The 26,744-nt window shown below is 35.9% G+C and overlaps 1 protein-coding gene across 1 annotated transcript in view; it reads left to right on the plus strand.

Annotated features, from left to right (window-relative positions):
* Positions 1–9,682: 9,682 nt before the first annotated feature.
* The window catches only part of trpc3 (transient receptor potential cation channel, subfamily C, member 3), a 34,678-nt gene continuing 17,616 nt past the window's right edge, over positions 9,683–26,744 (plus strand). The window contains exons 1-3 of the mRNA XM_067383997.1: positions 9,683–9,843; positions 14,905–15,670; positions 22,106–22,291. Of these exons, the coding sequence (XP_067240098.1) occupies positions 9,683–9,843; positions 14,905–15,670; positions 22,106–22,291 (1,113 nt within the window). The remainder of the gene's footprint in view (positions 9,844–14,904; positions 15,671–22,105; positions 22,292–26,744) is intronic.

Raw genomic sequence — 26,744 nt, forward strand, 5'->3', positions numbered from 1 at the left:
GTCTAAAATAATAATGTCTTCATTGCATTAACCTGCGCACAAGGACAGAGGAGATCGAGCTTGCTGCGTCTGATCAACCTGTTAAAAGCTTTTTCTGATCAACCTGTCATAAGTGATGAAAGAAATGTTCTGTGAGGCGTGAGCCATTATTCTTGAGTTTTGCAATTATTGGGAATGGTGATGGAACAGAGACAGCATACAAGTGAAAATTACATATATAAGAAATCATTTCATTCATGCCTCCTATTCTTAATATTTTTTTTATATAGGATCTCTTTAAAATCTTCCACCTATACCAGACTTGTAACGTTATTCAGAATCGATTCTCGTAATGAGCACAAACTAAGGCAAATGTGAAAGCTACTGACTGAATCAAGAGCATCAAGGTGTAAGAAATTATCATTCACCAGAGTTGTGAGATTGGAGTCTGATTGGATAAAAAGACAAAACAAACGTAAGAGAACACGTCTGTTTACTGAGCTGTACACAAACACAAACAAATACAGCGTGACTATGGTGATTCACAAACAAATGACTCTCTTATGAGCCGGTTAAGTGAATTAAACTTTTAAGTGAATCAAAAACAGACCACCCAGCTAATGTGGTCGGAACAAATGATTCTTATGAGCCAGTTCTTTTTAGTGAATCAAAAACAAACAGATTCATGAACAAATATGATTCTTATGAACCAGTTCTTTTTAGTGAATCAGAAACGGACCACTTAGCCAGTGTAGTCGGGTTCATGAACAAATGATTCTTATGAGCCAGTTCTTTTAGTGAATCAAAAGCAAACAGATTCACAAACAAATATAATTCTTATGAACCAGTTCTTTTTAGTGAATCAGAAACGGACCACTTAGCCAGTGTAGTCGGGTTCATGAACAAATGATTCGTATGAGTCGGTTCTTTTTAGTGAATCAAAAACACCATTCAGCCAGTGTAGTCTGATTCACAAAGAAATGATTCTTATGAACCAATTCTTTTTAGTGAATCAAAAACAGACAAATTCATAAACAAATGATTCTTAAGAGACATTTTTTTAGTGAATCAAAAACACCATTCAGCCAGTGTAGTCTGATTCACAAACAAATGATTCTTATTAGTGAATCAAAAACAGACAGATTCATGAACAAATGATTCTTAAGAGACTTTTTTTTTTTTTTAGTGAATCAAAAACAGACCACTCAGCCAGTGTAGTCGGGTTCATGAACAAATGATTCGTATGAGTCGGCTCTTTTTAGTGAATCTAAAACACCATTCAGCCAGTGTAGTCTGATTCACAAACAAATGATTCTTATGAACCAATTCTTTTTAGTGGATCAAAAACAAACAGATTCACAAACAAATGATTCTTAAGAGCCTTTTTTTTGTGAATCAAAAACAGACCACTCAGCCAGTGTAGTCGGAATCATGAACAAATGATTCATGTGAGTCGGTTCTTTTTAGTGAATCAAAAACACCATTCAGCCAGTGTAGTCTGATTCACAAACAAATGATTCTTATGAACCAATTCTTTTTAGTGAATCAAAAACACAGATTCACGAACAAATGATTCTTAAGAGCCTTTTTTTTTAATGAATCAAAAACAGACCACTCAGCCAGTGTAGTCGGATTCCTGAACAAATGATTCGTGTGAGTCGGTTCTTTTTAGTGAATCAAAAACACCATTCAGCCAGTGTAGTCTGATTCACAAACAAATGATTCTTATGAACCGGTTCTTTTTAGTGAATCAAAAACACACCACTCAGCCAGTGTAGTCTGATTCACAAACAAATGATTCTTATGAACCGATTCTGTTTAGTGAATCAAAAACACACCACTCAGCCAGTGTGGTCTGATTCACAAACAAATGATTCTTATGAACCGGTTCTTTTTAGTGAATCAAAAACACACCACTCAGCCAGTGTAGTCTGATTCACAAACAAATGATTCTTATGAACCGGTTCTTTTTAGTGAATCAAAAACACACCACTCAGCCAGTGTAGTCTGATTCACAAACAAATGATTCTTATGAACCGATTCTGTTTAGTGAATCAAAAACACACCACTCAGCCAGTGTAGTCTGATTCACAAACAAATGATTCTTATGAACCGGTTCTTTTTAGTGAATCAAAAACACACCACTCAGCCAGTGTAGTCTGATTCACAAACAAATGATTCTTATGAACCGGTTCTTTTTAGTGAATCAAAAACACACCACTCAGCCAGTGTAGTCTGATTCACAAACAAATGATTCTTATGAACCGGTTCTTTTTAGTGAATCAAAAACACACCACTCAGCCAGTGTAGTCTGATTCACGGACTTCAAGAGTCGATTGTTGCTTTATGGTTTTCTGTATTTATTTATTTTTGAGGAAAAATGCTGGTGAAAATGGACCTCATTCTGAAAAATGAAAGAATGTGTTCTTTTGCACATAAATCATTCATAAATCCGTAAATTGATTGACTTGAACATGACAATACGTAACAATGGTTTTGTTCCAATTCTTCATTGTGACCTATAGCCATATATCCTTCTGCCAACCAGCAAAGCAAGTCTTTCCCTTTACCTCTGTATATTTCACTTCCGCTACTGTACAACAGAACCATTTCATCCACTTTAATGTGACTTGTGAAATTAAAGTAATTCATATTGTGTGTTTCCTCGGGCAGATATGATCTAATATTGTTCTTTCTGCAGTGATGACGCACCGTCTCTCGTCTCAGAGTTACTGCCGCAAAACTACACTTATATTCACGCACATCACAGTTGTTCTGCACTGTCTGCATTCAATCCATACGAACTCTAATAGATATAGCAGATAACAGATAAACTTTAGGAAAATCAGCTGACATCGAGTCTGCAGATGCAGCGCTGCGTGTCAATAATGAATTCAGAATCAATGTTAGAATCATTATTCTGTACCGTTTAATGACCTCTGTCTTCATTCTAGTTAACGAATCAATGCAAGTGATTATTTTTACAACTTTATATCTTTGTGCCATCCAGCCTTTTTATATATTTGATGTAGTTTTCTGTAAACTGTGATGCAGAGACAGATTGTAGAGACTTGCTTTGTGAAACTTTGCAGTGTTTTATTAATAGCAGGTCACTTCTCCTCTTCATCTGAAGCTCTTCTTCTGAAGAACCTGTTGAACTGACAGGAGAAAGTGTCAGACTGCAAACAACCTCCTTCAGACGAGGTGCTGATTATTGAAATGTTCAACAATTTAACAAAATAGATTTTTTTCTGACTAGCATTTCATATGTCAGGCCTTACAGGGTTAAAGTGTTTTCTTTCCTTCCTTGATGAACAGTGTCATCTTCAGTTCATAGATCACCCGTGTCTTTGACATCAGGTCTGATGCTCATCTCATCTGTTTCAGAGACCGCACTGCTTTCTTCAGCTTGACTGATGCCACAGGGCAAAAATCCCACACATTTGACCCTGGCAGGAAGACTAAATGTGTTTGAAAGCATTAATAAGTCCCACTGGACACATGCTCTACCATTTGTCTCGCACTGGCCTCGCTGAAGGTCAATCTGCTTTTATTATATGTCAGGAAGTGCAGGAGGAGATTTTCAGGTGCTATTCAAAGCTACTGTACGGTTTCAGAAAACTTTTATGACACTTTGGGTGTTTACTTTGTCATTTCAGAGCCAGTCACATTCATTATATAGGACAAACTGGCCTGGATAAACAGCAGAAGCATAAATGAGGGAATATAAAACGTCTGAACCAATCAATGTCTTTTAGGTGTCAAATGTGGAGCTGAATTAGTGATTGCAGACACAATTTGACGAGGTGATTGAGTGGAATCGAACAATAATGAAGTGAATTAAATTAGAGATTATCACATTCATTCCTGATTGGTAATAATTCACAATTCAAACGTTCAATCCAAATGTTTTATATGATATGATTAGATTAAAGTGAGATGGTGTGATTCATATTTGTGGGATCAAACGAGCATTTTTACAGTATATTGTCTACATATCTTTAACATCCCTTTATGGACAGTCTGACTATGGAGTGAAATAAAATGATTATGTACAGCGTTCAGAAGTTTCAGTGAAATGTTTGTGAATGAGTCTCTTCTGCTCACCAAAGATGCATTTATTTGATCAAAAATACAGTAAAAATAGTGAAATATTTTTACAAATTTAAAACAGCTGTTTTCTATGTGTATATATAAAAAGTGTAATTTATTCCTGTGAATTTTCAGCATCATTACTCCAGTCTTCAGTGTCACATGATCCTTCAGAAATCATTCTAATATGATGATCTGCTGCTCAAGAAACATTTATGATTATTATTCATGTTGAGAACAGTTGTGTTTTTTTTTTTGTTTTTTTTTCAGGATTCCTTGATGAATAGAAAGTTCAAAAGAACAGCATTTATCTGAAAAAGTTCAAAAGTTTGTGGTCAGTAAGAATTTTTATTTTTATTTTTTTGAAAAGAAATTAAAGAAATGAATACTTTTATTCAGCAAGGATGCATTAAATCAATCAAAAGTGGCAGTAAAGACATTTATAATGTTACAAAAGATTAGATTTCAGATAAACACTGTTCTTTTGAACTTTCTATTCATCAAATAATCCTGAAAAAAAATATTGTACACAAATATTTTGTGCAATTGTACACATTAAATGTTTCTTGAGCAGCAGATCATCATATCAGAATGATTTCTGAAGGATCATGTGACACTGAAGACTGGAGTAATGATGCTGAAAATTCAGCTTTGATCACAGGAATAAATTACTTTGTGAAATATATTCAAAAAGAAAACAGTTATTTTAAATTGTAATAATATTTCACAATATTACTGTTTTTTACTGTATTTTTAATTAAATAAATGTAGCCTTGGTGAGCAGACGAAACTTCTTTTAAAAACATTAAACATCTTAGTGGTTCCAAACTTTTGGACTGTACTGTTTATTCATACAGTATATGACTCTTTTACACAGTCTTTGTGGTGCATCTTTTTATTCATAATAAAATCTGAAAATTGTATTTCCGTGAGATGCGGGTGCATGACGTCATGTAAAATGACAGCATGTTTTAGTGATAAACATTCACATTTAAACAAAAAAACGAAGGCATCATTTGCCCAAAGTGACCACGTGATAAACCTGATTAACAAATATTTGTTCCACAGAACATGATCTATAAAGAAGATTAGAATCTGAGTGACAACATGAAATATTGATGAACAGACACACAATATAAGTGCGACAGCTGCCATTAAATTTTAATATAACACACATGCTATACAGTTAAGTTCACTTCCAGAGAAGCTGCGATCTCTATTCACTCACGAGTTTAGCACATTGATTATATCCGCGGATCACTTAACGATAGAGTAGCAGGGCAGGTTAGTCCATCTCTCTTTCCTCTCTCAGTCTCCCGCTCTGTCCGTCCCCAGAGCCCGTGATCTGGATAATCAGGTTCAGGTGGATTAATTAAACACGTGACGGCACTGACCACACACACTCCTGACGGAGAGAAAAAGGAGTTCACAAACACACACATGCAGATAAATACAAATGGTACAACTTGAAAGTGATTTGAGCTTTCAAAAGATGTCAAAAGGCGTAGGCGTATGTACCGATCCAGTGTTTGCAAAGCGAATGTGCAAAGACTAAATCAAACGGCCTTTACAAAAAAAGATAAAACAACGATATCGGATGATTTTGAGTTTTTCGCTCTACCGCGGTACTTCCGCTTACATCATGCATGACCTTTCCAACATGATTACGTCATGCGTGGAGCATCACAGAGCAGTGCAAAACGAGCATTTGTGCTTAAAAAGTATATAATTTTTACTTTTTTTAGAAAATGCCCAATGGTTTCTCTAGATAAGACTCTTATTCCTCGTCTGGGATCATGTAGAGCTCTTTGAAGCTGCACTGAAACTGACATTTGGACCTTCAACCTGTTGAACCCCAGTGAAGTCCACTATATGGAGAAAAATCCTGGAATGTTTTCCTTAATTTCTTTTCCACTGAAGAAAGAAAGACATGAAAATCTTGGATGACATGGAGGAGAGTAAATTATCAGAAGTGAACTAACGCTTTAAATAACTGCATGTTAAGAGTATAAGTTTGCATTTTGCTATTTTTATTAATTTTGAGGAACACTGAATGCATGTTCACATTAGGGGTTGTTTACACGAAAATGTAAAAAATGTTTATGTGTTTACACAACAACAGCATTTGAGGGCCTGAAAACTCAAGCTTTTGAAAACTGGTATTTGAAAGCAATACCGTAATCATCTCTCTGTAAACTACACTGTAAAAAATGACCGTGATTTTAACAGTAAAAGACTGTAAAAATGCTGCGGTGAAAAACTGTCAATTGGTTTACAGAAAGTTTCCGTACTATATACGGTGAATAACTGTAATAGATCTAACGGTACATTTAATGTAATTTTACGGTAAAATACCATTAAATTCACAGTTTTTGGAAGTGAAAAATAACAATTCATTGTAAAATTTACAGTGAAAAAACGTAAATTGACATTCCCACAATTCCCTGTGTGACACTTCACATTTGATATATTTTCGTTTCTTCTGAGTTTTTCTCATTTTTTTCTAATCAGTTATGTACATTAGGGATTTACGTTACATCTAATGTTGTTAAATTAATGTTTATTGCATTTTTAAAATTTCATGCATGCATGTTTAGTGTGTGTGTGAATGACACTGTGTGCATCTTCTATATGTTAGTGTTGTCCTTCTCAGCTTGTGATGAGCTTTGATTCATCATGTGACTCTTTTCACCACTGTGTTTGGTGACTGTCAGTGTATTATAAAGGTACAAAACAGATATTAGTACTTCATTAGGTTGGTAAATTAACATTATATCAGTTAATACAATACGTTATTTTACCATAAATTTAACTGATTTTTTTTTACGTTGCTACTGTATTTTTTACGGTGAAGTTCTGGCAACCACAGCTGCTGTTTTTTTACCGTAAATTTAACAGATTTTTTTTTTACGTTGCTACTGTATTTTTTACGGTGAAGTTCTGGCAACCACAGCTGCCGGTTTTGTTACCGTAAATTTAACTGATTTTTTTTTTACGTTGCTACTGTATTTTTTAAGGTAAAGTTCTGGCAACCACAGCTGCCGGTTTTGTTACCGTAAATTTTACTGGGATTTTTTTTTACAGTGTACAAAAACATGAATGTGTGAAAACGGTGACGTCAAACAAAGTGACTGGCCTGGCAGCAGAATAACGCGTTTTTAGTTGTTTTTGCGTATCTGTGTGAACCGGATCATTTTAACACTGGTGTCGTCTGTACGTGAAAAACACAAAAGGAAAACTTTTTTTGCTTTCAGTATATTTGTTGTCGTGTAAACGTATAATCATCATGTTCACACCGCGCCTCAACGCTTTATTTCTTTCAACACGGGGACAGGAAAGTAACGTGCATTGCATATTTGAAAAAGTAACTCAGATATTTAACGGACAAGATGTTTGTCTTCTGCTCAGCTCCTTCTTGATGATTCGTTTTGAGCATTAAAAGGTTAATCCGTCTCAATACCTGCTGAATGATCAGGTCACTTGGGGTCCTTTTGTTTCCCACTCAACGCTGATACCTGCAGCTCGTGAACGAGGACACACACCGAGCTTCATATCGACTCCATCTCTTCACTTCTGCTTAAGTGCATCTGTGTCCTCTACTCAATACAAGAGGCCTATGATACAGCGGGACGTTAAATGTTCTTCTGTTCCCAGAGGAAAACATATGAAGGATACTTTGATCCTCCTCTGGTTGTCATGATGGAGAGCATTTGTTTCTGTGCAGTCACAGTCCATGAAACAGAAGACATTCCCCATGTCCACAAGAGTCCAATGCTCTGATTTCATCTGATTTCAAAAGGCCATTAAATGTGACATGATATTTGAAAGCAGATCATCTTGTGATAAACATTGTACTCATGTAAGTGTGCAGAGGAAATTATAGTGACATTTTCACTCTATAAAGTTGGTTCTAAACTGTCTGAAAGATACATTCTAAAAAAAAACAAAACGCAGGGTTATTTCAACCCAAAGTTGGGTCAAATATCGACAAACCCAACTGTTGGGTTAAAAATTTCATGTTATTTTAAGAATTACTTTGGATTGTGACTAAATTAGGTCAATCTGTTCCCGAATGATTTCCATGTGCCAATGACAGATGCTGAGTTTGCTCTATCGATAAGCTCTATCCAAATTTAGACAACTGTTCTGCATGATTATGATTATCTATAATTCCCAAACCTGATTGAGTTTGGAGAGAGACAGAAAGCTCTTAAACGCCACAGTTTTTTCCTTCTCATAGACAGAAAGAAAACCACCTCATCACTAAAACAGTTATTGACCAGACTGACCTTTGCCCTTTCGTTAATCAAATGCATATGAAGAGGTTTGTCTAAATACGCAGCCAATCAGCCATTTCAGCGGTAATTGTCTGTCAGCGCTGTTATTGATCAGGATGTCCTCCGGCTTTCTCTCGTGTAATCAATCTCTCTGTGTTCGTTCCATTATCTCAGAAGACGAAGAATCAAATCTTGCTAAAGGATATTCAGAGACTTCAGACTGGATTGTGCAAAGTGTGTGTGTGTGTGTGTGTGTGTTTATATATTATATATATATATATATATATATATATATATATATATATATATATATATATATATATATATATATATATATATATATACTGCATATAACTAATACATTTACAATAAAACAGTAGACACACACACACACACACACACACACATATACATATACATTATTGATTATTGTAAATACACATACATACATACATACATTAGATACATAATGTATTAGAATGTAAAGATTTATATTTATAATGATATATACATAGACAAAGACCTTTTTGTTAATTATTTGTTATTAATTTATAGTGTTTATTTTATATAAAGTATAGCATTAAATAAATTGTAACATTTAAAATGTGTTCAATATATATATATATATATAAAGTGAACAGTGAACATTTAAAACATTTAAAATGCTTTTATATATATATATATATATATATATATATATATATATATATATATATATATATATATATAATTTAAATACTTTTATAATTATATTATAAACTTTATAAGAGTAATACAAAATATATGTATATATATGCACTGTTATTAAGCGTTTATTTTATATAAAGTATAACGTTATATACATTTTAATTAATATTTTATAAATAATATTGTTTATTTTTTATTTATGATTTATTTATGATTTTTTAAGATACATTCAGGGTGAAAGAAAATAATTAAACAAATAAATAATAACAATAATAAAAGACAAAGTAATAACAGTAGTAAAATAAATATAAATACATTTTCATCAAAAGATAACAGTGGGAAAGTGAGAAATACAGAATGACAGAAAAGTGTTTTTTTAAAACATTTTATATTTTAGTCAGATTTATGCAAATTCATGGAAAATATTTATCCTTAAATAAGTGACACACAAACGGCTAATTGATTTAGCTCGTTGTGCCGTGATTACCCTTTGACCTCTGCTTGTCTTGTTAAGGATGGACTGATGTGGGCAGGGCGCTGCTCGTGCACGCGCGCGCGCTCGTGATGCTGATGCTGGAGTCTCTCAGAGCTTCACCTGCAGTGAGCAGCGCTGGAGTCCCGGAGCAGCTCTCACTCTCACTGTCTGCATGTCCATGAAAGGCAGAGGATCCAAATACCAGAAAAGAGTGTCGTTTTCTGAGGATGAAGATGAGCAGTGCTGGAAAGAGGAGAACGGCGGTCTGGACGCACATCACCTGACATCCGTCCAGACGCTCCGAGACTCTTCAGGATATTACCGCTACAACATGTGAGTGTTCACAACTCTACAAACTCTCTCTCTCACACACACACACACACACACACACACACACACACACACACACACACACACACTCACACAACTCTCTGAGCTGAGTGAAATGACACATAACGCGACAGAATAAATCATTTTAATAATATGAAAAGTCTAAGAAATAAGATTTCAGTACATTTCTTTGAGTAAAATATTAGATATTATCACATAATCTTGATTTTTCCCCCCCAAAAGATGAATATAGTTCATTGTCTTGCTCATCTCCCTCTGTAAGATGTTTTCATTAATAACTCGATGTAGAAATGTCTTAAAATGTGTTCTAATACAGTATAAGCTGACTTAAACCTTAAAGCGCCACCTAGCGGAAGATCATTTATCTACTAAAGTCAGAGAAAGTCTTTCAAAAGCTCTCTGTTGATTATTAAAATGTTTATATATTTTTAAACTATAATAATGAAAACAAAAGCTGAAATAATCATCATCTATCTCAGTGTTTATTGTGTACAAATTATTCATAGCAATTTCTTTAAAACTATAAAATGTCCACCACAATGAACAATTTGAGCCTAAAAATTTTTGTTTCAAAAGTGTGAGGGAAAACGAAGAAAACTCCAGCTAAATATCTCTTGAAGAATATTTTCATCATTTCCAATTAAGATGCAATTTTGTCAAATTATGCAAAAAGCTTAGAAAATGTAATAGCCTACATAAAATGCTATAAAAATAAGCAAGAAGACAAAGAAGCCATTTTACTGACTTATGCATGTCTGCTTTTACATTAACATGCATTTGGCACATGCTTTTATTCAATAATATCCAAGATCTGATTGGACGGGTCATGCATGTGCTTTATTTGAGACAAGGCTCTTTCAACACTTTTAAAAGCATGTTATACTGATCCTACACATGCACTACATGGATATATGCACAAATATCAATTAGAAAATATAGCACAATAAGTTGCAAAATAATATAGTGTGGCCTCTAAAGAAGTACAAAGTCAACCTTCACATCTTGATTTATAACCGTGTGGACATTTGATTTTCAGGATAGACATGAAAATTAATTCAGAGCTGGAAATGGTCTTTCAATACATCACTGAGTCAAAATGACCATTTGTGTGACGGATGCAGATCATTAGCGGTGGATGTGCTGCTGTGAACATGCTGTCCAGATTGAAACACACACAGATGTGCTCTTTCTGAGTAAACAGAGTGGCAGGATCACAGATAGGCCTCCCTCAGTCTGAATGAACACACACACACACACACAGCAGGCACGTTTTAAATTTTTATGCATGTTTAACTCTCTTTTTTGCACCTGATTAACAACGAAATGCATAATTTATATCTATCGATCCATTTTTCATAATAGTGGAGAGGGTGTTTTAATGGAAGGAGTGAAAATAGATTCAGCTCACATCTCTCTCTCTCTAAATGTGATTCAACTCAACGCAGTATTTCTCATTGTTTTGCTCCAATATCATAAACATTAGGTAAGCATTCGGACGAGATGCTATGAAATTGCTTTGATATTATCAAAATTCCTTTCTCTGATATTAATATTCAGTAAACAATGCATCAACCAGGACCATTAATTAGCCAATATTTGACCATTTCAATTTATTTATTTTGAGAATTTATGTTTCTTTCCAGCAAACACTGAATTTCCCCATAACATTCTGCAAACCTTAAAACAACGGAAAACATTTTTGGCTCACCAAATGCATGTTCTGAGAACATTTTGGGGACATTTTTTTATTAAAATGTTTATGATCTTAAATACTTTTTTAAATATAAATGCTTAAATGCTTGACATCATCATATTGTAGACAAATATAAATTGAGCCATATGCACTTCTTTACAAAACTAACACATTTAAACTGGCGTTCCTCAAGTAAGGTGAAGCTCAAGTAAACGCCAAGGTCATGTGTTTGAGTTTTTCCTTGTTTCACAGTTTTGGTCACTACACAACTCCCAAAATTCCCAATATGTGTTATGATGCCGTTGTGTATGCAGTAGGAAGTTAATTCATAGCTCAGTTTGGGTTGTTTGCTGGAGCTTTTAGCGCTCTTTGCGTTTATTGGATGGTCATGGTAGAAGTGTCAGCATGGAGAGTTTGTGCACCAGATTTCGAGCTGAATGCTTCCGCTTTCGTGACGGGGCGTCTGGTGCTCCAGGGACCTGAGCTGTGTGAAATGAATTTCCCGCTCAAGTAAATCCAGAAGACCGGGTCCATCTCGCTTCAGAGAATAAATTCAGCCCTTAAATTAAACAAACTCGTTCTATTAGGGCTGCATGAGATATTGTTTTCGCATCGATATTGTGATGTGCGCATTCGTGTTGGTCACGTCACAGGATGTGCGATGTCAAAGAGGCATTGTAGTTCAAATCGCACGTGATTCTCTGATTAATTGCAAAGTTTAACCATCAAAAAGCGAAAGTTTATCATATTCTTCTGTCAGTTTAAACATTCAATCGATTTTAAACCATTTCAGTGGAAGAAAGAGAACTCAATTCAGAACTTGCATGCTGAACTTCCGTGCTCTTTCACATCTATTTGTGCTTTAACGGACACACAAGTGCAAAATCTCTGCGAGTATCTTTGTAAACACAGTCACTTATGTGAACGTAAACAGTTGAGAAGGAAAATGGATGCGTATTGTTGTATTGGATCCGTGCATTCGCTCTTAAAGTGACAGCAGCCTAATAAACCTGCTGCTGTCTGTCATTAATGTTAATCAAACAACAACATACAAAGAGAAAATCACTTTTGTAGCTTTAACAAAGTTTGTTTTTCATATCACAATAGAAAAACAAAATATTGTGACAAAATGTCCGTTCTTTCCAATATCGTGCAGCTCTGCATTCTGTTCATTTACTCAAACATTGCTTTATCACCAGGAAAAGCTTGTTGTAAATAAAGCTTGTGCTGAAGTCAAGTTGTGTTTTTTATAATAGTACACTACCAGAATGAATGCAGTTTCTTTTGGCTTTTCATGTGTTTTGCTGACACTGTGTGCTGTTGTTGAAGTTGAAGCAGATAAGTTTGTTTGTGGCATAATGTGTTTATATTTGATTTAGTACAGCATGATTATGGCTCAGTAAACAGTGTTGGTGGATTTTCTGACATTTTCATACAATATTTCTGTCAAAAGTCATGTAAATTCATTGGTCAAAAGGTGTGGAAACCCTCTCAGAATGAACGTTTGTAATTGGGAGAAAACAATGTGGCAAAGTTTTAGTACCAAATTCCTAACCAATTCTCACACTTTTTAAGTTGTTTTTTGGACTTAAGCATGTGATTGGACCGGCTGCATTCAAACCTGCAGTTTTCACCATGATGTCAGGAGTTTGTCAGCTATCCGCAAGGCCACAGGCCCAATAAATGTTAGCACTGTCAAATGTGTTCCACGTTAGTGCTGTGTGATTAATCGTAATTGATTTTTCTATTTTGGTTTTGGCTTCCAAAGATTATGAAAACATTGTAAAACGTTGTGCCGCTGCCGCATTCCAGATGAATAAATGAGTGTTGTAAAATGCAGTCTGCTGTTGCTAAACTGTGGGATGTGCTTGATATTAGATGGTGTTATTAAAGGTGCATTACGCTGCAAAAGAAATACTGTTCCCCAGGCGGCTTTCTGTGCGCACGCTCCGACTCTGAGACGGGGCTGAACACGCATAAGCGAAGTATACAGCGACCTTCAGATTAGGGCTGGCCGATTTTTCTTGATTAATTTGAATGTAATGTTTTGCTTCAATTTTATTATTTTTAAATCGAGAAATTGCAATTTTGATTAAAAATGTTAGCAAACGTTACAATGCGTTATTGCGTTGAAAAAATGAGACTGGGCTGTGGAATGGGAAAAAAGCAAAGTTATTAAACACAACTTTTTTTTAACTTGACTGCCGCATTTTTAGAATGCCGTTTCATGGGTGAGACGCTGCAAAAGACGCGAGACCCGAGGGGAACACCCAAACATAAAAACCTGTAAAGAACTACTACTGTGTGTTTGATATTTCATGTTTGCATGATGGTGACAGGCTGAAAGGTGCTGTTTTTTTTCTGTTTTTACAAAGCATTTGCTGTTAATAATAGCCCATTACTGGTGTTATTTATTGCTATTTCTTTTTGGCTAAGAAATATTTAGCATTTTTCTTATTTTAAATAAGAAATATAAGTAATATTAATATAAGATGTTTAAGATACAGGTAGGTTTGTGCAAAATTTGCCTTCATATTTAATGCATATTTCTGCAAAGATATTTAATAAAGAGAATGTTACTTGAATCATATTGTAGTTAAGTTTTTAAGTTGACTAGTTAAACATAAAAAATAAAAAAAATCGAAATCGTGAATCGGACAAATGTTCTGAAAAAATCTATATTTTATTTTTTTGCTAAATCGCCCAGCTCTACTTCAGATACACAAAATATCAAAATATTGGCAAGTATCCTCGTAAACAAAGTCAGTTATGTACAAAAATGATTGTAAACAGTTGAGAAAGAAAACGCATGTGTAACAGTATATTGGATCCGTGCAGCTCTTAAAGTGACAGCAGCCTAATAAACCTGGTATATAAACCTGGTTTTAAATATATAACAATAATAATAATCATGCTTATGATTTTTGTCATCATAATCGAGCAGTGCTATTGCACATCAGAATAAACATTCTCTGGACGAAACTTTCATTTACTGTTGCTGTTGTGTGTTCTGTTCACCTCCAGAGCTTACTAATGTGAGTCAGCAGACGTCACTCCACCTGTTGTCTGATCGTGGCATCTGTTGCGTTTCATTAAAAAGCTATTAAAAGTCAGAGGGCGATCTCGCCTTCAGCAGGACCGTCCGGCCTGAATCACCTTCTGCTTTGCGTCCCTGTGGGATCACATCCCTGTTGATACAGCTCTCTGTGAGACACTCAGCTTGTTGGAGGTTTGTCAGAGAGTGATATGAGATTTAACCGAGCGGCTAGGCGCAGAGGAAGTCATTTCCACTCGGATGAGCTTGATGGATAGGCTCTGATTGGTAAAAATACTTGTTTTTCACTTTGCAGGAAATCCTCGGATACTTTCCCGCAACGCAGGATGACCCTCCCGCGGGAAAAGGGCCGCCGGCAGGCGATTCGCGGTCCGGCGTTCATGTTCAACGCTCGGGGCAGCAGCCTCACGGCGGAGGAAGAACGCTTTCTGGACGCAGCGGAGTACGGCAATATCCCAGTGGTCCGAAAGATGCTGGAAGAATCTCCCACGCTCAACGTGAACTGCGTCGACTACATGGGACAGAACGGACTGCAGTTGGCCGTCGGGAACGAACACCTGGAGGTCACCGAGCTGCTCCTGCGGCGAGACAACCTGGCCCGTGTCGGGGATGCGCTCCTGCTGGCCATTTCCAAAGGTTACATACGTATCGTGGAGGCCCTGCTGGGACATCCGTCCTTCGCGAGCGACGAACGACTGACCCGCAGCCCCTGCGAGCTGCAGGACGACGACTTCTACTCGTACGACGAGGACGGCACGCGGTTCTCGCCCGATATCACGCCTATCATCTTGGCCGCCCACTGCCAGAAATACGAGGTGGTGCACATGCTGCTGATGAAGGGCGCCAGGATCGAGCGGCCGCACGACTACTTCTGCAAGTGCGCCGACTGCATGGAGAAGCAGAGGAAGGACTCGTTCAGCCACTCGCGCTCGAGGATAAATGCGTATCGTGGGCTCGCCAGCCCGGCGTATCTCTCTCTGTCCAGCGAGGACCCCGTACTGACCGCGCTGGAGCTGAGCAACGAGCTCGCCAAACTCGCCAACATCGAAAAGGAGTTTAAGGTAAGAGGACTGGACCAACATGGTATTTTTTTGTTTGCACCATATTTTTTTGCTTTAATATCATGCATATTAGATCATGCATAGAATTGATTGTTCCTTAAACATTTTGCATAATAGTTTTAATTGGCCACGTACACACAGCAACGTTCTGGGGAGTCACAACCACTTTAAACGCAAGAGCGAATCTCCGAAATTAGAATTCAGGAGTCACTCCTGATCCCATCAGTGTTCGCAAGTGTTATGTTAGCAAATATTTGTTAATATTTGTTTTTAGCTTTACAGTTTTTATTTTATTTAGTTTGTTTGAGTTATTTTAGTACTTCAACTTAGAGGTCTGTGCGGGATCGATTTGTTTTTAGTTTCGATCTACACGTATTTTTCTTTCACGTTTCAGTATGATTCTGTCTTGCTCCAGTATGGAAGCTTGTTACTAAATAAAAAAATCGGAGACTTTTTTTCTCAGAATTGGGAGATAAACTCGCATTTGCGAGTTATAATGTCAGAATTGTGAGTTATAAGCTCACAATAAACTCATAAACTTGACTTTTTTCTTGCAATTTTTTAAATGCAATTTCCAGTTTATCTTGCAATTCTGACTTTTTAATTTGCAATTGCACGTTTATATCTCACAATTCTGACTCATTTTCTCAGAATTTCAAGAAACTAATTTGCAATTGCGAGAAATAAACTCACAATTTTGACTTTTTTCTTGCAATTGCCAGTTTAGAGACTTTATATCACACAATTATGACTATATAACTCACAATTGTGAGTTTAAATCACACAGTTCTGAGAATAAAAGTCAGAAAAAAAATCAGAATTGTGTAATTAAAAACTCGCAATTATTGATTTTTTATTCAGTGGCGGAAACAAGCTTCCATACTACAGTGTCATTTCAACTCAATCTCGTGGGAAAACGTAACTATTTTACAACTGAATATGAATTTGTATGATGAGAATTGTGCACACATGATTTTTAGAAAAAAGCATGAAGGTGAGACCTAAGCAGTTGAAATTGAAATTGTACGATTTCATATGAATTAGCCACCAATTCGGCAAAACATAAAATAGTTACGTGTCTTTGCCATGAGATTGTTTTGCCTATATTTTTTCCAATTCCCACAAATAAGGTGGCATAATTTAAAGTGACACAGCACAATCCGTGATGTCGGATTCGTAAACATTTGGTTTACGAATACGTAAACCAAATCTGTTTAAACAGATCTCAGAAACGCTCGATTTGATTAACGATTTTCTGGTTGTCCTGTTCAGAAGGAGCCTGCGGTGTGAACGTGGCCTCTCTCTCCAGCTGCATTTTGTCGTATGTTAAACTTAAATTTCCTCCTCCATCCCGAACTCTCTCAGAATCAGAGTTCATCTTATATTTGCATCTCTTATCTTAACATTTATCTCCATTTTAACAACATTTTAACTTCTGTTGCGTGTGTGTTTGTGTGTGCCGCCGCCGTCGACAGGATAAAAAGAACCGTAATAAAGAGACATCTCAGCACACTGGCTTCTTTCTGGTAAATATGTTTGACTACACAATTTTCACTAACTCAGACTAACAGTAACTAATTGTCATGCTTGCTGATTCAGCTTTAATGTCAAGGTCAGACTGTCTGTCAGCGTATCTGTTTGTCTGTCCGTCTGGAGAACTGAATCGATGTCGATTCTGATCAGTTCTTTGATCTGTGCAGAGCCAGAGATTCACTTCAGATAAACTGAGCTCTCTCTCTCTCTCTCCAGCTCTGAATGTTGTGTATTATTTAGCTGCAGATCTCATGTGTATATAAAGTTACACTCAAAAAAACACTGATAGATATGTAATAATTCCTAAATGTGTGAACCAGCCTGTTTAAATTGAAAGAAATTAAGATTATTTGTAAGAACACACACACATATATGCCATACACACATACTTATATATATATATATATATATATATATATATATATATATATATATATATATATATATATATATTTAATTTTTTTAATTTTTTAATTTTTTTGCATTGTTTTCATGACAGACAAGTGCATCTCATTACTTTAATGCAAATGTCAGTGCTGCAACATGTTTAACAAATAACTATTGTGATTTTCAAGTGTTTATTCGTGATGTAAGTATTTGTATTTTGTATTTAAATCATCGTAAAGGCGATACAACATTATGCTGATTTAAATTATATATATTTTGGAGTGAAATGTGACCTTTTTGTGAGATTCACATAAATATTGCTTTAGTTCTTGTATACTTTACCTTAGTCTTAGTGAGCAAATAAATGTCCCATTCTCCCATGATCCACTTTGATAAGCATCATGATGTGTGGTTCTCATGTAACATATGGTCAGTCATATTGCTTTTCTCATGCTGATAAGAGGTTTACTGTCATCCTGGTGGTGTGAGAAGGTATAATGAATCCCACAGAGAACAATAAAGCACACAGCATGTCATGTTTTAAACAGAACCTCAGCAGCAGTGCATGCTGGGAGATCACACTGATATGACGTCTATCTGATTGAGGACTGCACGCTGTTTGGTTATGCTTATTCCATCCTGACAGTGATGTTTTTAAATGAAGCAGAGAAGTGTTCAGTATTGACTTCTCCATGTGGTAAAAGATTTACAGTTCTGTGGTTTAATAATTCAGTCCAGGATGATCCATAAACAACTCGACTCTCATGAAACAGCTTGTCATGTCAGGTGAATCAATTTAGAGTTCTAGAAAACACAGTTCATTGCTACTGGAAATAGTTCAGACTCCATCACTTAATTCATTTCAGAGATTCATTCATTTCAATGTACTTGATTTTGATGAAAGGTTCATATTTTTTTTCTTTGAAATAGTATGCACCAGTGAATCATTTACATTAAGCACAGTAATGTTTATAAATAGGGTTAGTTTTGATTTCATGTTGAATTTGACTTTGTAATTGTATTTCATTACAGTTGAATTTTAAATGGGTGGTAATTTTAAAGCATTTTAGATTACCAAAGTGATTACTTTGAATTTTAATGTCATTTATTTAATTTAAACATTAATATAAACTGTGACGGGCAATTAATGATTCTCCAACAGTTCTACTTATCAGTTTCATAACCCTTGCAGAATGTGCAACATTTTAACAAAGTTAGAGAGATCATAAAAATTGCATGTTATTTCTATTTAGTACTGTCCTGAATAAGCTATTTCACATACTAGATGTTTACATATATTCCACAAGACAAAATGTTGAATTTATAAAAATTGCCCCATTCAAAAATGTCCATACCCTTGAATCTGAACTGTCTGTCGTTACTGGATGATCCACGACTGTTTTCATGTTTTGCAATAGTTTGTGAGTTTGATAGTTTGTTGTTTGTGAGTCCCTAGTAATTGTAAAAAAGGTAATTGCAAGTTTTTATCTCACAATTCTGACTTTTTGCCTCGTAATTGCGATATTTCAACTCACGATTGCGTTTCAGAAAGTCAGAATTGGGAGATTTAAACTCATAGATACACAGTCAGAATTGCATGATGAAAACTTGAAATTTTTGAAATCTTTATCAATTCTGACGAGTTTATATTTCAGAATTCTGACTTCTTTTCTCAATATTGCGAGTTTATATCTCACAATTCTGACTTTATAACTCACAATTGCAACTTTATATCACGCAATTCTGAGAAAAAAGTCAAAACTTGTTATTACCTTGTTTTTGTGTAACATACTTATAAGTATTCCAAAGAATTTAGATTAAGTAACAAAACTTGGGTAATCTAATGAAATACATTACTTTTGAAAGCATGTATTTTGTAATGTGTGAAATGCATTTTAAAAGTAACCTACCCATCCCTGTATAGAACCTTTTTGGCATAAAGCGTTCTTTAGAACTGAGTCAAGAACCCTAGAGTTCTATATAGAACCCACTGAACATTTTTTTTCTGAGAGTGCGTGTCAAACAAGAGCCATTTATTGAAAATAAATAAATATAAATAAATAATATGGTGTAAGTACACTTTACAAGCAAAACATTTGACAAAAATCTCTCTTATTTAACAAAATCAAGGATTGTGTTTGTTTTTGGTTTGTGGATGATTCCAGAATACTATCTGATTCAAACACATTGAGACTTCAAAAACATGATGAATAAAATGATGTTAGTGAAGAGAAACAATGATCTTACATTAATAAACATGTATACAGGTGCTGGTCATATAATTAGAATATCATCAAAAAGTTCATTTTTTTATTGTAAATTATTTTTAAAAATGAAACTTTCATATATTCTAGATTCCCTACATGTAAAGTAAAACATTTCAAAAGTTTATTTATTTATTTATTTTTTTAATTTTGATGATTAGAGCGTACAGCTAATGAAAGTCCAAAATCCAGTATCTCAAAATATTAGAATATTTCCTAAGATCAATCAAAAAATGGATTTTCAAAACAGAAAAGTTCAAGTTCTTTAAAGTATGTTCATTTGTGCACTCAATACTTGGTCGGCAGCACATATTACAGCAAATGACTTGCTCCTAGCACAAATTACAGCATCAGTGAAGTGTGGCATGAAGTGATCAGCCTGTGGCACTGCTGAGGCACTATTGAGCCTTCAGATCATCTGTATATTGTTGGATCGACTGTTTCTCATCTTTCTCTTGAAAATATCCCATAGATTCAGGTCAGGCATGTTGGCTGGCCAATAAAACACAGTAATATCATGGTCAGCAAACCACTTGGAAGTGGTTTTTGCACTGTGGGCAGGTGCTAAAGTCCTGCTGGAAAAGGAAATCAGCATCTCCATAAAGCTTGTCAGCTGATGGAAGCATAAAGTGCTCCAAAATCTCCTGGAAGATGGCTGCATTGACTTTGCACTTGATAAAACACAATAGACCAACACCAGCAGACGTCACGCCCCCCAAATCATTACTGACTTCAGAAACTTCACACTAGACTTCAAGCAGCTTGGATTCTGTGCTTCTCCAGTCTTCCTTCAGACTCTGGGACCATGATTTCAACATGAAATGCAAAATTTACTTTTATCTGAAAAGAGGACTTTCGACCACTGTTCACTGTCCAGTTCTTTTTCTCCTTAGCCCAGGTAAGATACTTCTGACGTTGTTTCTGTTTCAGAAGTGGCTTGGTAGTCCTTTTCCTGAAGATCTCTGAGTGTGGTAACTCTTGATGCACTGACTCCGGCTTCATTTGACTCATTGTGAAGCTCTCCCAAGTGTTTGAATCGGCTTTACTTGACAGTATTCTCAAGCTTGTGGTCATCCCTGTTGCTTGTGCACCTTTGCGTACCCAATTTCTTCCTTCTAGTCAACTTTGCATTTAATATGCTTTGATGCATCACTCTGTAAACAGCCACCACATTCAGCAATGACCATCTGTGACTTACTCTCTTTGTGGAGAGTGTCAATGATTGTCTCCTGGACCATTGCCAAGTCAGCAGTCTTCTCCATTAGTGTGGTTTCAAAGAACAAGAGATACCCAGAATTTATACTGTAGGGATGGTCATTTAATGAAACTCAAATGTAAATATTCTAATATTTTGAGATACTAGATTTTGGACTTTCATTAGTTGTACGCTCTAATCAACCAAATACTTTGTGTTCAAATCAGGTTTTGCCTCTTCCCTGCTGTTTCTGTATGAACACGTGGAAAATGTTCTAGAATTACAGCAATGTTTTGATATCAACAGTCAGTTCTCTGAAAGAATAATTTACTATTCCAGGACAGACTAAAGAACATTGATTTAGTCAAAACCAAAGACCATTTCACTGTGATCACGATTAGAAACTGAACCATCTCTCCTTTGGAAACAATAGCAAATCTTGACAGAATTTTGTAGATTAGATAATGTCATTCGATTTCTTTCCAAGAGAACTATTACAGCTGAGAGGTGTTGTGTTGGAGTCTGATGGATTCTGACACTCTTCAGTGAAAACCTCTGTGAAGGATCAGCTCCTGTTTTACAGCGTTTAAAGAGGAGCTATTCTGCTTTTCTCCATCTTCATCTGTCTTTAGTGTGTGATGTTGCTGTTTGAGTTCCAGTTCTTCTCTATGTCAGTGTCAGTGTTTCTGAACTCCTGAAACGCCTCCATCTTGAGTTTCTACACAATATTCCTCATTTAAATAATTTGTATGCAGAATAAAGGGGCGGGGCCTGCTTGAGTTAGTTGAAACTGGTGGTTATGGTAAGGGGCGGGACATTTCCCAAATGACCAATCACAACACACTGCTCCAGCCGACCAATCAGAGCACATTGTGCTTTTCAGAAGGAGGGGCTTCATAGAGACTAAACAGAGTGTTACTGACAGACTGAGAAGAGAGGAGCTGCAAAAATGGAGAATATGAGGAAAATAATGAAAACCTGTTCTAGTAGAGCACAAAAACAACTGTGTAAAAGGGCATAATAGGTGCTCTCTGTTCTTTCTCTTCATCTCTACAGAATGACTACAGGAAGCTGTCTATGCAGTGTAAAGACTTTGTGGTTGGAGTTTTGGATCTGTGCAGGGACACAGAGGAGGTGGAGGCCATCTTGAATGGAGATATATCCGCCGAGCTGGAGGAAGGCCAGCATCATCGCTCTCTGCTCAGTCGAGTCAAACTGGCCATTAAATACGAGGTTAAGAAGGCAAGTGTCCATATAATGATGCCAGTGCATACATAACACTGCACTGTTCAGATCCTTTTTACAGGAAAATGAAATGTTACTGATTTTGAATATGATTTTTGACAGAAATGGGTGTGATTAATTTGTTGTATTACCATTACTGATCAAAAGTTTGGAATAATTCATTTTTTTTAATGTTTTTGTCTCTTCTGCTCAGCAAGGCTGCATTTATTTGATCAAAAATACAGTAAAAATAGTAACATTTTATTACAATGTAAATCAGCTGTTTTCTATGTGAATATATAGTAAAGTGTAATTTATTCCTGTGAACAAAGCTGAATTTATTTGATTAATAATACAGTAAAAATCACAAAATATTATTCAAATTTAAAACAGCTGTTTTCTATGTGAATATATTGTAAAATGTAATTTATTCCTGTGATCAAAGCTGAATTTATTTGATTAATAATACAGTAAAAATCACAAAAAATTATTACAATTTAAAACAGCTGATTTCTATGTGAATATATAGTAAAGTGTAATTTATTCCTGTGATCAAAGCTGAATTTTCAGCATCATTACTCCAGTCTTCAGTGTCACATGATCCTTCAGAAATTGTGTTTTTGTGTGTGTGTTATTTTTCTGTTTATTTTACTTTTTTACTTTTATGTGCTTTCAAAGTTCATCAATGCATCAAGGCAAAAAAAAAAAAAAAAAAAAAAAAAAAAAAAAAAGCAAAATTATGCAAAATATAATGTTGCTTAATTGGATGAATCTCTTGTTAACCAGTGAATGCATCGCTGGAGATTGTTGACCTCAATATGCATTTATAAAATGACCTCATAATCAGTGTTTATGTAAAGCTCATCTGCTGAAACATTATTTAGGAAAGACGAGGACTGGTGTTTGTCTGCGCTGCTTTGATTTATCTGTCTCTAGCTTCCTCTGTGGACACAATTTATCTTGTCTAAGATAATTGGGTGGAGGATGTCTATGAATTTCACTGAGAATATAAATGACAAGAAGCAGATAAAGAGGGCCGCAATTAATCACATGTATTTTATTGTTGAAAGTGTGGCTAATCCTCTGTGCCGACTTAGTTTTGTTTAATCACCGGACACACACACATCGTCTGCTAACTCACTAACACACTCTCAGGGATGTAATCCGATGAAGTGTTAATCAGGCTAACATCAGCTTCAGCCGTAACGCAGCCACCCTGACATAAAGTGTCATTTAAAGATGAGATTTCAGGAGCCCTAAACGCTCCCAGCAGGACGTGGAGTGTGAGGCTCTGAGCTCGCGTCAGGAAATGAGTTCAGAGTCAGCCGTCCGCATTACGACGATTAACTCGATGGTCGCGTCATGCCTGAGAAGTGTTAAATTAGAAGTCATGCGATGGGCATGAAGGGGTGATTGTTTACCGTCAGCGATGGGATTGGCTCTGCTGGAGGTGTGAATCGTCAATCTTCAAGGTTTTAAGGAATAGAAAACAAGTGGTGATTTAGTGACGAGTAATGAGATGCAAGAATGATGCAGAATATATATGTTTATATTTACAAAGTTCGGTCATGAAACTCTAAATGCACAGGCTAATAGGTCCTTAAAGGTGCAATATGTAAGATTTTTTGATATATTTATATAAACTAATTATAGTTATGTAGCTCAACACGTTTAGTCTTATTGTTTAAATCTAATTTTCTTGATTTTTTGCGAGTCTCATGCTTTATTTTTTTTCAGAGAAAAACACTATTTTGTGAAGTAGCTAACATAGCATAATCAGATGCAGCTTTATTTTTAGTAACAGTAATACAGCATTTTCTCCATCATACAATACGTTTTTAAATGAATTGCATGCCATTTATCAACACAATCATCCAGCATTTAATCTGATATTGTAAAATCGCTCTATCTTACTGCAGTGTGTAACAGTGTCTCACAGCAGCCGCCGAGCGAACGCACAGAGTAACGTTATAACATCATTTTCAACACTCTCAAATGTATCTAATATGATAAACAGAGCTGCGTTACCTCATACTCATGACCGGAAAAGCGACTGTGTCATAATAAAAGTCCCGCTGCTCGTGAGGCGTGTGTTGATCAATCGCTGCAGCTCCTCGTTCAGCTCCACAACACTCGCTCCTGCTCTGCTTCACACTACAGTAACGTTAATAATCTCATCCATGAACATGATTTCTGCCCAAATCCAATCCCGATTGTGATGTGAAGACCACATGTCCCAAGATTCCGCTCGGAAACTTGGCGTCATCAAGCTACGCCTTTGTTTTGAATAGGCCTCTAGCGACCTCTAGTGGACAGAAAATATTACATATTGCACCTTTAACTCGACCTGTAATAAAGCCAAATAATCGCATCATCATCTATCGGACACAGATGATTGGCTCCTGCTGTATTAGTAGCCAATGCGCTTGCGTGCTCAATCTTCATAAACCTATATATAATATATATAAAATGTTTATCTTAATTTTGACATTATATTAATTTCAGAGGGTGTGCAGCTGAAATATCTTTTTTCGTCTAAATAAGTGGAAAAATGACACAAGGTTCTGGACAGAAGTGATGTTCCTGCAGCTTCAGGTGTAATGAGCCTCTCTGCTGAGGTTTCAGTGATTGTATGGTCAGGTAGTTGCTGTTACCCAGCAGACAGATATAAACTTGTGCGCCTTGATTCACAGCCAATCAGACTGGAGCTTTTCCAGGCTGTTGAGAGAGCTTGTGCCAGCGTAACCTGAGAAGAAGACGACACCTCAGGAACCTTTTCAAAGGTCTGTGTCACCGCTGTGTTTCGATTCATCAGCAGAAACACCAAACCCCAACGGCTGCTCTTGACAAGACCAATGCATCTTTCCTCACACACACACACACTCCAGGACACAAGGAATCATCTCAGACCATCTACCAAAATCAAAAACGTGCTCCGTGACCTTGCTGTGATATTATTCAGGAAACAGCAGCAGTTAAACCACATGTTTGAGGTAACAGGAGTGAAATGATTACTAACCCAAATCAAAAGTCTCACCATGATCTCTACTAATGACTCCTCTTCCCTTCAAGCTCTGCTACGAGTTAAACATTCATTCACACATGAGATGCATACATAAACCTTCTTTCCTCCGTTTCAAAGATGGTTGTGAGTGGAGAGAGATGTTCAGACAGTGATGGTTGTGTTGTGATGAGCCGGTTTGTCGCTGAAGGCCACACTTACTCACTCCAGAGATCGGATGGGAAAGCTCGGGCAGCTGTTTACAAATGACCGCCGCAGGCTGCAGACTCGCTGATGATGTTATCAGACACAGTTTATTGAATTACAATAATGTCTGATGATTCCTCTCATGGGATTTAAACTCTTTTGGCTCAGTTATGCATGCAGAGTGCCAGCGTTTAGTGTGATGCTGTTTGATTGGATGGTGCAACAATATACTAGAACAAATTATTGTGATGTCAAAAAAACAAGCAGACATGTTTCTGGATTTTAATATATTAAAAAATTATATTTTAGAATATGAAGTTGCATATATATATATATATATATATATATATATATATATATATATATATATATATATATATAAATATATATAAAATTAGAAAGATGTTAAATATGTATATATAAACACCACTCAAAGATTTTCTAATTCATATTTTAATGTTTTTTGAAAGAAGTGTCTTATGCTCATGAAGGCTTCATTTATTTTAACAAAATATTGTGAACTATTATTATATAATTTACGTGCTACATGGTACTACAATAAAAATAAATAAATGAAATGTAATACTATAGTACATTTTGTAATTGTTTTGTTTTGTTTACAGCAAACTAGTCATAAAGTGTGCAGATAATGCATGAATAGTTATGTTAAATACGGGTTAAATGAAACAAAATGCATTAAAATCTGATCCCTGTTTTAAGATACTTCATTCTCTTTCTCCGTCTCTTCTCGGTAATATAATTTTGGCCTGTTATTCATAGCTGTTCTTTCGTCCTGAGTTCACATTCTTTCATATAATTATGTGGATGTATTTTCAAGTCATTTATTCTGAGCCTCATAATTTATGGCAGGAAGGGGTTTATAGGACATCCGTGAAATTAACACCTGTTTTTCTCTGGGGATTGAAATTAATTAACCTACTACCTTAATACAGAGCGGCAGGCACACGGGAGGTGGCGGTTTGTGTGTACGTGGCCCAGAAAACACGTGTTGGATTGGACACTGGGGTGGAATGGAGATGGATTTCATGAAATTTGGTTGGAAAATAATTAAATGAAACTTCTCATATAGCCTCTCACAGGTATCTTTAAAAATCTGTGAATGATTTCAGACATTTTAGTAACTTCAACCACACACTCTCTGCTACAATCGCTCTTTATTGATGGACAGAGTGTGTTCTGACTAAAAAAGTAATCAGCAAGATGTCATTTGCTGATATTATATGACTATCTTGAGCTGCTGCG

Source organism: Chanodichthys erythropterus, chromosome 1 (genome assembly GCF_024489055.1).
Source record: "Chanodichthys erythropterus isolate Z2021 chromosome 1, ASM2448905v1, whole genome shotgun sequence".
NCBI lineage: Eukaryota > Metazoa > Chordata > Actinopteri > Cypriniformes > Xenocyprididae > Chanodichthys > Chanodichthys erythropterus.